General features: G+C 43.3%; 1 protein-coding gene across 1 annotated transcript in view; it reads left to right on the top strand.

The window, feature by feature from the left end:
- Window positions 1–11,012: 11,012 nt before the first annotated feature.
- Window positions 11,013–14,273, top strand: part of DCDC2 (doublecortin domain containing 2) — a 55,155-nt gene continuing 51,894 nt past the window's right edge. Inside the window, exon 1 of the mRNA XM_053951650.1 lies at window positions 11,013–11,305. Within this exon, the coding sequence (XP_053807625.1) occupies window positions 11,013–11,305 (293 nt within the window). The remainder of the gene's footprint in view (window positions 11,306–14,273) is intronic.

A 14,273-nucleotide genomic window follows, 5' to 3' on the forward strand; every position in this document is an offset into this window, starting at 1 on the left:
TGAATAATATCTCCCCGGAAGATATATGGTATAGTGTGATTGACTTGAAAGACACCTTCTGGACTTGCCCCCTAGCTGAGGGGAGCCGGGATTTCTTTGCCTTCCAATGGGAGGACCCGGACACACAAAGAAAACAGCAATTGAGGTGGACTTCCCTCCCTCAAGGGTTTGTGGATTCACCTAATCTTTTTGGTCAAGCCCTTGAAAGACTGCTTAGTGAATTTGTGCCAATTCCTGGGACCAAACTGTTACAATATGTAGATGATTTACTGGTAGCTGGTTCTAATGAAGAGGAGGTATGAATGGGAACTATAGCTTTATTGAATGTCCTGGGAAAACGGGGGTTGAAGGTATCAAAGTCCAAATTACAATTCATGGAGCCTGAAGTGAAATACTTAGGGCACTGGTTAACAAAAGGGAAAAAGAAATTAGATCCAGACCGGCTGGCCGGAATAATTGCACTGCCTCCCCGGAAAACAAAAAGGGAGGTTAGGCAGTTGCTGGGACTTTTGGGTTATTGTAGGCAATGGATTGAAGGATACAGTGAAAAGGTAAGGTTTCTCTATGACAAACTTACCACGAATAGGCTCAAATGGACCGAACAAGATGAAGAAGGCTTCAGGGAATTAAAGGAGACCCTTATGGCAGCCCCTGTATTGAGTCTCTCTGATATAAAAAGGCCCTTTCAGCTTTTTGTAGATGTTAGCAATCATACTGCCCATGGAGTTCTAGCTCAGGACTGGGCAGGGCCCAAGAAACTGGTTGGATACTTATCTAAGCTCCTGGATCCTGTCAGCAGGGGGTGGCCCACTTGCTTACAAGCAATTGTGGCCGTGGCAATATTGGTAGAAGAAGCCAAAAAGGTAACATTTGGGGCTTCATTGACCATCTACTCCCCCCACAATGTAAGAACCATTTTACAGCAAAAAGCTGACAAGTGGCTGACAGACACTAGGCTTCTGAAATACGAAGCCATTTTAATTCATTCCCACAACTTGGAGCTAAAAACCACCCTGGCACAAAACCCGGCCCAATTCCTATTTGGGGATGCTCCAGGACACCTGTCTCATGATTGTGTTGAGATGGTGGAGCTACAAACCAAAATAAGACCGGATTTAGAGGAAGAAGAGCTCGAGGAAAGGGAAAAATGGTTTGTGGACGGTTCTGCAAGGGTAATAGAAGGCAAAAGAAAGTTGGGATATGCGGTCATTGATGGGCAAACGGGAAAAGTGATAGAGTCCGGACCCCTGAATGCAGCCTGTGAGCTATATGCGGTATACAGGGCATTGCTGGGACTTGAAAGGAAAAAGGGGACAATTTTCACTGATTCCAAGTACGCATTTGGGGTAGTACATACCTTTGGGAAAATTTGGGAAGAAAGGGGACTGCTAAATACCTGGAGAAAGGAGCTAATTCATAAAGAAATAATTAAACAAATATTAAAAGCTATCAGAGGGCCAAAGGCAGTTGCTGTAGTCCATGTAAAAGGACACCAAGCCGGGATGCACTTCCAAACTTGGGGGAACAACTTGGCCGACAAAGAGGCAAAAAGTGCAGCTTTGTTAAAGGTAAGTATTCTGGAGGTTGAAAGGGAGGAAACCCAGGAACTGCCCCCCCAACCCTCCAAAAAGGAGATAGAAGATTATCAGAAGATTGGGGGGCGTCTCGAAGGAGGTAAGTGGAAGTTGCCAGACGGGAGGGAATTATTATCAAAAGAATACACTAGGAAGATTCTAAGGAGATTGCACCAACAAACACACTGGGGGGCCCAAGCACTAGCTGAGCAATTCCTGAGATTCTTTGGCTGTAAAGGGATATATGAACTGGCTAAGCAAGAGGTACAGGGGTGCATAATCTACAAAAAAAAAAAAAATAGGGCAAACTCCCGGAAACTAACACTGGGGAGTCACCCAGCAGCTTACCGACCTTTTGAAAGAATCCAGGTAGATTTCACTGATCTACCTAAGGTCAGGAGATACAAATTTTTACTAGTCATAGTAGACAAACTGACCCACTGGGTGGAGGCTTTTCCAAGCTCCAGGGCTACATCCCAGACAGTATCAAGGTTCTTATTGGAGGAAATTATACCTCGATACGGGTTAGCAAGCTACATTGATTCGGACCAAGGAACATGTTTTACTTCAAAAATTATTAAACAATTGGCAGATACCTTAGGTATCAGATGGGATTATCACACCCAATGGCACCCTCAGAGTTCTGGGCAAGTGGAAAGGATGAATCAAACATTAAAAGCCCAACTAGCCAAACTAATGTTAGAAACAAAAATGCCATGGATAAAATGTCTCCCATTGGCCTTATTAAACATAAGAACTATGCCTCATTCCGAAATGAGGCTTTCACCTTTTGAAATGTTATATGGGATGCCTTATACCCATGGTATGCCTGCAGGGCATCCGAGATTAGAGGATGGGCAAATACAACCATACCTGATAACATTAAATAAGAATCTCGAGGAATTGCAAAAGCAGGGAGTAATCATGCAGCACAGCCCCCTTGGCTTCTCAATACATAAGATACAGCCTGGGGACAGGGTTCTCATAAAAACATGGAAAGAAGTTCCACTATCCTCTCATTGGGAGGGACCCTATATTGTCCTTTTAACTACAGACACTGCTATTCGCACCGCAGAGAAGGGGTGGACACACGCGTCAAGGGTGAAGAAAATTGACCTTCAGGACCGAGCCCCGGAGTGGAAAGTCACCTTCTCCCCTGGAGATTTGAAGATAACCTTGCGCCGGTCTAGTAAATGACCGAGAGTAACTTGGTCAGATGTTCTGTACCAGACTGTAACTGTTACCCCTTTGCATATTTCATTCGTGAATACTGTTATAAGAGGTGGGTTGTTCACTGTCGGAGAGGAATAAGACCTAGTGGGCTGTGTGCAAAGTGCTTTAAACAAGAACAAAACCTGACTAGCCATTTTCTGGTATTGGCCACCAGGCTGGGACTGATTCAATTGGATTCAATAATTTGGTTTCATCTATATCAGAAAGGATTGAGGGGGAAATTACAAACAAAAGCTAAAATCATTACTGTTGAGTACCGTAGGTTGAACAAGGTACCCTGCAGTGCAGATCCTGTTGATTTACGCTGGTGGGGCACCTTTAAGCGAAGGTATGCAGCTCGGTCTTGGTACGAAACCACTGACAAAGATTCCTGCTGCCAAGAAGATGGTCTACCCCGCTGCTGGAGGCACCCCAGTGGGCGCAGGAAATGGCAGAGGAATCCTAGCAGTGGGAGTAATCCTGATGAGCCTGAGTCTAGCCACGTGCCTCAGTAACCTTCCTAACCCTGAAACAGGGGAATCCGGTGGCAGGTACCCAGGAGGTCCAGTGTCCCTGGACCCCATGGAACTGCAGTAAGGGTAAGCCTAATAAACCTTGTTCTAAAACTAACACTCAACAGGGGGAATATAAATTCAAGGAAAAATTAAAAATATACCTTGAAAATGGACAGTCAGCACATAAATTGCACCGAAGGAGCCCAGGGGAAATTTCCATCCCAGCCTGTAGCAAATGTAATCGTACTGTATGGATTGGTGGGAAGCAAGAGTCAGTTTTTGTTGCTTACTTTCAAGGTAAATCACTGTGTTATAACCCTGATGAACTAGGTATGTGTGTGATGGGGGGAAAAACCTACTGGGTGGGAAATAACCTGAAGTATGAAAATAGGATACCTCTAAAAACTGAGCCAATTATCCTGGACCTTTTAGAGGACCAGGACGACAGGGTTTGTTTACAGTATGACAAGATATTCTGCTTCACAAAGGACAAAGAGGGAATGGACCCAGAAAATAGGATGAAACAGGTAATGCAAGAGGTAAAAAGACAGGAGGCTGAAATGAGAAAAAAGAGGGTGGAACAGGAAAGATTGAAAACTCTAAGTGAGCAATATGACCAATTGGAAAAACAATGCACAAAATGGGGATTACCTGCTTCAGATCAGAATCTATTTGTGGATCTGATGCAGGTAATTGCCATGGAACTAGGGTTGTCAAATTGCTGGATCTGTGGCGGGCTAAAATCTGCTGAGAAATGGCCTTGGAAGGGTGAGAGTTTGACTCCTGAACAACTACTGAAGTGGAAGGCCGACAGGGCCCCCAAAATAATTCAAAGACCAGAGGGGTGGGTGTTGGATAAACAGGTAATCGGAACTTTCTGTCTCAGCAGAGAAGGTAGAGAATCCTCAGAAGTTGTAGGCTACACTCCGTGCATATCCACTCTAACCATTAACTCTACCAGCAAAATTAAGACCTGGCAGCCCGAAAGCCCTACTGGGTATTGGAGCCAGGAGAAAAAGGATAAGTGCGAATGGAGTGATAAAATCGGGCTTTGCTGGAACAAAAGCCCCGGAGCCAACCCATACTTGTAAATCAACAAGTTAAGTAAGTACTGGGATGAACCGGAGAACATAAGGAATAGATGGAAAGCACCAAATGGGTTGTACTGGATCTGTGGGAAAAAGGCCTACAGTGAGTTACCTCAACGCTGGAAGGGATCCTGCATGGTAGGACTAATCAGACCTGTTTTCTTCACTTTACCCAGGTCAGAAAGTAACTCACTGGGGGCCCCCTTGTATGAATCTCTAAACCGGGAGAGGAGAAGCTTAAAGGAAAAATGTCCTCTCATTGGTGGGGGACAAACCTGGGGGGAAGACGAATGGCCCGCTGAAAGAATTATTGAATACTATGGTCCAGCAACGTGGGCACAGGATGGGTCATGGGGATATAGGACCCCCATCTATTTGCTGAACCGCTTAATAAGACTGCAGGCTGTGGTAGAGATCGTATCCAATCACACTTCAGATGCCCTCGAATTATTATCCAAGCAACACTCTCAGATAAGGGCCTTTGTATACCAAAACAGGATAGCCGTCGATTACTTACTAGCTGAGGAAGGGGGTGTCTGTGGGAAATTTAACGAATCTCAGTGTTGTGTGGAGATAGACGATTACGGGGAAACTATTAGAGACCTGGCCACAGAGATTAAATGAGTAGCCCATGTCCCGGTACAAAAGTGGAACTCCCTGCTCCAGTCATTGTGGTGGGACCATTTGTTCGACAGGGCCTGGTGGAAAAAGGTAATTTTTTTCATTTCATGCTCGGTGGCAGGGGTCATATTCCTACCCTGTCTCATCCCCTGTTTTATAAGGCTCATACACTCAGTAGTACAGGGGATGCAGATGGCAGCATTATCCACAGATCCAGAATCCGCTCTAGGAAAAACGAACCAGGTATCAAAACTGATGACACTAGAATAGGAGACACCACATAGCAGGGCAGCTGAAGCCCTAGCCAGATTCGAAAAACAAATAAAGGGAAGAGAACAGGCACACAAATACTACCACGAAATTCCGGGAGAGGACTTGAACATAGGGAAGTAAGGAAAGAATATATATATCAAACTCGTTGTAGGCCCTGTGACCGCAAGATAAAATAAAAACTATAGAAACTAGTAGAAATAATAAGTAGGGCGCGAATTAAGGGTTAATATAAAAGGTGGGGGATAGTTATATGTAACAGGTATAATTCGTGCCATTTTTTTGCATTATATATATATATAATATTAAATAGTTGTTAGAATGTTCCCTTTGGCATTAGAAGCACCCCTTCTCAGGCAAAACCAGGTGTGTGTTGAAACCCGATTTACAAGCAAAAGGATGTGGCTTGCCAGGAGATGGACCTTATCTGAGGCGATATGAAGACAGCCAGGTGCTGATCATCGCGTGAACGACCCGAGATGGACATCAGGAACATCCCCCCCGGCCGATACATGTGAATACCGTGTTCCTGTAAATTTCATCAAGAGTTTCAATGACACAGGACTTCGAAGGAAATCTCATCAACTTATGGGACTTTGAATGAAACAAAGGACTGAATGCCGAAATCCTGGCTTCAGGCAAAATTTTCCCTATAAAAATCGCTTGTACCAGGATGGTGGTGTGGGAGCATAGAGTGAAACCTCTGCTGAGGCTGACCTCTGTGTCTTGCACCCAGCGCTGATCCCAGGCTCGGCACTGTCCTTTTCCTTGTGGCTGGCTAAGTTAGATCTCTATTGCTAAAATAAATTCTTTTTAATTTTTTTAATTTGGCTTGATCATTTTTCATTTATAACACTAGTTATATAAATACATTAATATTCCTGCTCTAAGACAATCATTGATCATCTCTGCTGAGCTCTATTGAATGGAATCCTTGACATTCAAAACAAGATGGGAAGTGTATGGGGTTTCCGAGCAGCGTAACTAGTGTGCATGATGGTCTCCATAGTTTCTTGAACAAAACATAAGAAATCCAGTAACTTCTTGGTGAAGTTTCTATGGTTGCATATTTTAAACACAGCACTCCTAACATTGCTATACCTTATACTTTGCCATTTTCTGCTTGTATTCATAACTAACTCTTTTATATGATGAAATCAATTATATTATCAGAATATTTATAACAACAGTATATTTATAACAACTCCTTTTCTTTCCTGCAGCAGATGACCTGTGCATTTGTATGTTTGTGTGTACATATATCATTAACATACATAGATGAGCCTTTGTTTCAAGTGGATTGACAAGCACAAAATCAGAAGGATGGTTTACATACCTTGCATAAAGGTGAATGACCTCACAAGGAAGTAATTCAATGAAGAAGTTCCTCAGTAGTTATGGACAGCATGTATATGTAGACTGAAGCCATCAGAGGCTTTCAGTTAAAGGGTAACTACACCGGTCTGCAAATGTTGTATCTATTCATACTTGAAAAAGCTGAAATCTACTCTAAATTGAGTATTTTAGCTCTAGTTTTGGTTAATCTTAGCAGGTGGCCGTATGTGCGACACTAATTTAATCTCTTGGATGTCCGAGATACTTAATATTTGTAAATACCAGACAGCACAGAAAATACCTCAGGAAGGCAGGAAATCAGTACAGACCTCTGCTGGAAATTAATGGCAGCTTATGTTGGCTCTGCATGTTGGAATGCAAAAGCTAGGGAAGCATCTAAAGGATATCTGCCAGAAATTTGCATTTTATGAATGTGCAGTAAGTCTTACACAGCTGACATTTCACACTCTTCAATAAAAAGGGAAAAGCTGCTGGGTTGATCTATTTGTTTTGCTCATCTGTTTTTCTGGCTGCTAAGACAACAGAAATGTTGGAAATAAGATGATGCAACTTCTCATTAAGTTGAATCTGTATAAACTCTGCTATGTACGATCCAACAGGCCAAAGTATTGGTAAGCACTGGCATTGTATCTCATTACAGCTGCATTATCTGCCACCACTGCCACTGTCTGGAAGGGCAGAAAATAACGAAGTGTCACCTCTGTCTCCAGAGGTGAAGGCAGCACATTGGTGTGCACTGGCAGCCAGGGACAAGTCATAAAAGCACACACAATGTCTGACTTTACACTGCTGCTGGCAAAAGATAACTGGAGATCTAGAACTGGCATCTATTTATTGTAGCTCTAAATACCAATGAGCTGCTTGTTGATTCCACTGTCAGGTATCTGTCCTGTGGTGCCGACCTTTGGGAGCGGTTTGCTGAATTTTATCAAATAAATAGTGGGCCAAGCTCATCTGCTGTTTATTGAAGAGGCTCACTGACAAGGACAGGCATGATGGCTGTTCTTCATTCAGCCAAAAAGAAAGGATAGCTCCAGCACAGGCTTGCTTAGGTCATGAAACTGCCATCCAAACCAGAAGCTATTTGTGAGGTTGAATGACACGAACAACTAGTTGCACTGCCAGCTGATTATCAGCACAGACGGGGGATTGCTCTGATTGCAGCTGGGCTTTGTTCAAAGAAGGAGCAGAAACACCTCAGAAGGAAAGACACACAGAAAGAGAAGGAAAACATAGATATCATCAGAGGTGTCCTTATAAATTTCTGCTGAAGAAAAACTCAGAGAACTTTTTGGTAAAGTTATGGTAAAAAGGCATCTTGGTCTGAGATTCTCAGTGTATAACTTGTCCATTTGATCAGTCTTTTTTTATTTACAAATATGTGCCTGTACCTATGACCTGTTTCTTCTCCTAAAATGTGCAATTTTATTCACGTTGAGAAAAAAAATAAAAACCAGAACAACAAACAACAAACAAAAAGCCAGATTAACAAAAAACCCTACAGTTGCTACCAGACAGTACATAAGTGTTTAGTGGATGATGAGTGCTACACAAGAAGAGAGAGATAGAAAAGACCCCATAGGAAAATTACCAAAAATCCCCACTCATGTTTACAGTAGTTGCTCTTACATTAATAAATCAGGAATACCCAATTGATAATCTCAAGTCCCTTGATCAAAGGTAGCTACAGCAACACACTGAGAAATCTTTGTTTAAGAAGGATGACTTAATTTTCATTACTCTATACCAAGACCACATGGAAGATATCTTTCAACCTTTTCCTTAATTAAGGTCCCACCAGAATTTGTTTTTCCACGGAGAACCATTTCCTTTTGTGCCTCTAAGGGTTTGCTAAAGCCTTTTTCCTATGTAATCCTTCAGCATCTTGGCTGCCTCATGAATACTGTTGGACAGGACCTGAGTAGTCAAAAGCTGTGGCTTAAACTGTGATTGTCTAAGGTATTTTTAAAAGCAAAAATACTTGATCATGGTATTCTAAGGAGTTTTCGATCTGGCAATTGAACAAGTAGATGAGTTTGCTATAACATAGGCTTTAAAATTTACAACTGCATCGGTATTTTACTTCTTCTAGTGTGTGCATGTGAGCTGAACCACTTGATATTTATGTGCTTTAAACTGCCAGTGCAGATAGTCTGGCTACTCCAGACTTAAAGCTGGGAATAAAGTAGCTGCTATTGCTTAGTCTGATTTTCTGATAAGCTGCACAGAGTTATTAAGTGTGATTCTCAGCACTGTGTGCAACAGAATAAGCTGAATTTCATTCTGTGTTTAGAAACTTCATCCTTTTCCATTCTGTCCATTTTGTTGGTCTTTTCTTCAGCACTAGGACATTTTTGTCTTCATGACTTTGTGTTTTGCTGTCACTGAGCATAGCTGGCAAGGCCCTGCAACAAGCTGCAAAATCTTTCCTGAAATAGCAGAGGCCTCACAGCATTCTGGTGCAGAAAAAGTGATCCTATTTGATGCTACACTATGCCATGGCTCTGCTCTTATCACATCCCCCAGCATTATGGTATGTCATGCTCCTTATGTGACCTCAGGGGATCCTGACACATGACCTGACAGACTTCATGTCATGCACCAACCTCATGTAAGATGAGAAGTCTGATGTTGCTCCATCATAAAGAGATTATGTGCTTCTGCATTTATCTTAATCATGTTAGTGGGTTCAGCAGCTTGACTCCTTGCTTTTGAGAATGTGATAGGAGATTGTTTACAAGGTGAAACAATATTGGGAATAAAAGGTCAGACGTTGGAAAAGCTAGGAGGAGCAAACTGTCATGGTTCAAGGCACTGCTATTATGGACTGAAGTGTCTAACCTTTTCTTAAATTTTGGTCAGCGGTTGTACTTAGGTGAGATGGAAAACAAACATTTTGTCCCCCAATTTTAGGCTGCTTTAAGGCTAGCAGTGCTCTGGTACCATTTAAGGGATATTTTATTGCAATCCATAAAGTGATTGCAACTAGTGTGGCCATAGGTAAAGACCAACAATATTTTGAAGTATCAAAAGTGTCAAAATGGGTGCACCAATAAAATATTCAGTGTCTTATTCCTATGTCAAAGATGTTGTGTGACTACAAATTAGATCTAAGATCACTAAATGTGGTAGAATCTGGTATAAAGTAGCAGATAGTTGGCATATCGCTACTTGAATGCAGAGCAGTGTGAGGGTCATCAACATTTTTTGGTTTTTATTCAAAAGCATATCTTTAATAACAAAAAATTCCTTTCACGTTACAGTAGTTCAATGTTAAATAGTATTAATTCAAGGATGGTAAATGCTTGCTTCTCCCCATTATTAGTCAGAAGGAGACCAGCAGCAAGTGGGGAGCTTTAGTTGTTAACCAATAACAGTAGCATGTTTGACTGCCCTCACCCTGAAATTGCTCTGTTTGTAATGGTTAACTGCTCTTTTGTAACTCACAGCAGGGGGGTAATTTTCCCATCAAAGGATGTAAGATAAAAGGAAAGAAAATTCCTTCCATCCCGTGTGTTGAAACCTATTTGAAAAGACAAACACTACTGTACGCTACATAAATTCAGGTAGGAAGGTCTAGTGCATTTTTAGACTTGAGGCTATCGGCGGGGAAAAAAGGTTGTTAAAGGAATTACATTTGAATTGAAGGCACTTTTATTTTACTTTCAGGTTTTACGGCTTCTTGTCCCCAGGGTGCACTAGAATGCGGTGTGGGCGCTGCGCCGCCTCGGCGTTTCCCCGCTGCCACCGCCAGGGAAGCTCCGCCGCCGGCTCGTCCCTTGTGGCAGCGGTCGGGCAGGAGTAGGCAGCGCAGGGATTTCCCTGTCTCCCTCGTTCGGATCCCGTTCCCTCTACTCCCTCTGGGCACGCCGCCCCTCTCCCTCCTTCCCGCGGTGGCTCTGGGCCGGGCAAGCTCCTGGCAGGCTCCCGTCTGGCTGCACGGCGGGGAGGCCGAGTACACGCGGGGTAGTTCCCCGAGGAAAGCAGGGCGGTAGGGCTTCCCGTCAAGGGCTTCCCGTCAAGGCAGAGCCAGAGGGTAAACGCCCGCACGGCTGCGGGTCCCCGGCAGTCCGTGTCCCTGCTGTGCCGGCCCGAGTGTCACGCCGCGTTTTTCCGCCTGAGTTGGCGTTCCCCGCACCAAACTCGCCCGGCGCCGGGAGCACCGCGCTGGTTGCCTGGGAGGAGCCGCTGTGTACAGGCTACTCAGGGCCGTGCCCACGCCCCGGCGAGCCGTGATCGCTCCCCGGGAGGTGTGCCCATGTGCCCGGCGTGGGCGGTGTCAGAGCCAGAGGGGTTCCCGGGCAGGAGGCTCTCCCGAGCAGCAGGTGCTGGCGGCGCGGCGGCTCGGGCTGCGCAGGGCGCACGGAGCCACCAGCATGACCAGTCCTGGCACAAAGGCGTCGTGGCTCTCGCAGCCGAGCGTGAAGAGCGTGCTGGTGTATCGCAACGGGGACCCTTTCTTCCCGGGGCGCCGCATTGTCATCCACGAGAAGAAAGTGTCCAACTTTGATGTGTTCCTGAGAGAGGTGACGGGCGGGGTGCAGGCGCCCTTCGGAGCTGTGCGAAACATCTATACCCCCCGGGGTGGGCATCGTGTCCGACAGCTGGACGAGCTCCAGAGTGGGGAGCAGTACGTGGCTGGTGGCAGGGAGGCCTTCAAGAAACTCAAGTGAGTGGCTGAAATGTAAGATTTATACAGAAATTAATATCAGCGTTTGGGGTTTGGCACTGTGGCAGTGCTTCAGACGACCCCTCACCCTGTCCCTTTAATTAGTCATTGCGGAAAGAGAACTTAGAAGCTGTGATCCAGGGCAAAAGGAAAAGAGCTTTAGAGGTGAGCCCCAGAAAGGAGATTATTCGTACCATGAGTCACACAGTGACAACTCCTTGACATGACAGTAGAAAAGGAGAAATAGCCCCTTAACCTGAAGGACGTGCGGGAATGGCATATTGTTGTGATGTCTGTGCTTAGCTGAAGGGCCAGTATTTGTGCTCAGGGGTAACACAATGAAAGCAGTAAAATGTGGAGTGTTGACAGTCCTGCCACGAAGTTGATGAACTTGGGAATTCAATTCCCAATGCTTCCTTTCTTGTTTATTTTTTAAAATTCTAAAGTATTCTACCCAGCTATCTGTTCTTCTATTCATCACTTCTATTCATTTTGGGTACATATATAGCCTTTTAATGTCCTTACTGTTATTTAAAAGATGACCATTTACATTCTTTTTCCTACCTCGACACCAAGAATTAAGCTGCCAGTTTGTCTGTTTTGTAGTGAGTCACTGGGAGAATAGTGTTAAGAAGGTCTGGGCTTTTTAGGTGTTTTTCCAGAGTGGCTCTGCATGTGATCAGTAACTATTCTTAATTTTGTCAGTGAATTTCATGGTCTCATTTGACTATGTATTTTTTACTCTGTCTTTGTGGGCATTTTTCCTACAGTTGAATTTATGGAAATAAATCTCAAAATTAACAACCCCTTTCCAGAGATGTTTGAGAATTTCTATCATCAACTACCACCTTTACACTGTCTTTCTCATCTTGGTTCTGTAGAGTTGAGGACACTATATTTTCTAGGAGGGCTCATAAGTGTCTCATTATGTTTCAGGACAAAACTCTCTGTGTAATGAACAGGATCTCTATCATCACCCTTAGAATTTCTGTCACTAGCTGATTCTAAAGATTTATTGAAGCTTCTTGCACTTCAGTAGGAAAGCCAGAGAAAAAGATGTATGACAGGTAAAATATAAGCCTTTTTCCAACAGTACTTACTCTTCTATGTGTCAAATGTGGTGCTCAACTCTTAAGAGAGATCTACCATTTCTTTTTGATATTAAATCCTGTGATTCTGTGGATGGCTTAAAATTCTTAAGTTAACAGCACATCATGTTACACCTTCCTAAATGTGTTTTGTGTAGATAGGCTACAAGTAAGTGTTCGGCATTAGCATGCACTGTTTAGAGAATTGGGCACTCTGTATTTTTATTGTGTGGGGAAAAGCATTTCTTTTTGTCAGGTCACACTTTATGGTCAGAGTTTTATGGTGAGATTTTTTCAGACTTTTATGGTTGCAACATGCAACAAGGTACCTAGTTAATTAAGGCCAACAAAGATAATACTTAAAGAAAAGCTAACCTAAGGGACTGGGTAAAAACAGGCTGTTTTATATATCCCTTGATAGTATGTCCTAGTCCTGTGCTGTAGAGTGGATAAATGGGATGACTTGAGATCCCTTCCATTTCTGTATTCAGAATTGGGATTGTTCACTTACTAGTATTTGTTTACATAATGCTGGAAATGTTGGCAGTGCTTTTATGAGCATTAAAAAGAAGCTGAAGGATTTCATGTTGAAATGTTCTTAACTGGGTTGTAGACAGAATGGTAATTGGGGAGATATCTTAGAAAAGTCAGAGGAGAGGAAGGGTTAATTGGAAGGAACAGTTTTTTGGAAGGAAGTGAAGGAATGAAAGAAAAATGTATGTTTGTGTAATGTGTCACAGGTAAACAGTTACAGTGTGACAGACCAAAGCATCTGCCTTAAGGGATCTGAATCTGGTCTGATGGCAGCAAGAAGTTTGATTTCTTTTTAAGGTTTTATTGATTTATTTTATTTTCCCCAGTGATTCTTATTGGACATATTAATTGCTCTGATAGACTGCGCAGGGCTGAACTTTGAAATGGAGGCTTCTGGCACTGATGTGTAGGAGCTATGGGAGTGTAATGGAGAAAGTATCCAAGGAGTAGCAGAAGTTGAAAGTGTCATTGTTCAGCTTCAAGCAGTGCATTTGTTTCTTCTCAGATGCCTTACACTGAGAAGTGAATCTCTTTCTTTCCTGTTCACGGTGAATTCAAAACTAAACTGCGCTCACCTTTAGCACATGAGCCAAACCCTGACTCTTAACATTTTGAGGTTGATAGTTCTGAGGGCATATATTCTAGATAAACTGCTGAATAATTAAATTTTTAAAAAATCAGCATTTAGAGATTCTGATTTTAGAAAAAAAAATAAAGTAAAAATTTTCTTCAATGGAGGAATTTTTAGTCAATGTTGGCATTTTTTTGTAACATATAACAAGTTTTCCAGCTTGTTTTGTCATTTAGAGGTGTCCTAAGTTAACACACCTCTTTTGGTGTAGATGTGGTGAGGTCTGTTGGTATATTGGAGTTGTTGCAGTGGTGAGTGAGAATGCACGTGTAGGCTGCACCCCAGTGGAATTCTTCCCCAGTGTGAAAAACAACTGTTCACTTTGAAATTTTAAAAGGTTTATTAAACCTTAACAAAAATACAACAAAAGGACTACATAAGGAGAAACCCACAGCACTGGGAACTGCCCTCATGGATACCACATGGCCAGTTCATCTTCAAGATGGATGCTCAGTCTTTTATACCCCTGGGGGTTGCATCAGCCAACTCTGGCCCCTTCCAAAATCTGTCAGTCAGCTCTTCTTTGCCGTTTATTGGTGGAGATTGCTTTCTTGTAACTTGATTGGAGGTCAGGTGTTGCCATGCTGCACCCCCTTTGCAACAAGCTTTTCCATTCCCAGCTGCCCCATGGAAGTAGCACATGTACATGCCTTCTTTTTACCTGTCCTAGACAACTCAGGCTGTCTGATGGCAACAATACAGAGGGGGGGAAGGG

Source organism: Vidua chalybeata, chromosome 1 (assembly GCF_026979565.1).
Source record: "Vidua chalybeata isolate OUT-0048 chromosome 1, bVidCha1 merged haplotype, whole genome shotgun sequence".
Classification (NCBI taxonomy): domain Eukaryota; kingdom Metazoa; phylum Chordata; class Aves; order Passeriformes; family Viduidae; genus Vidua; species Vidua chalybeata.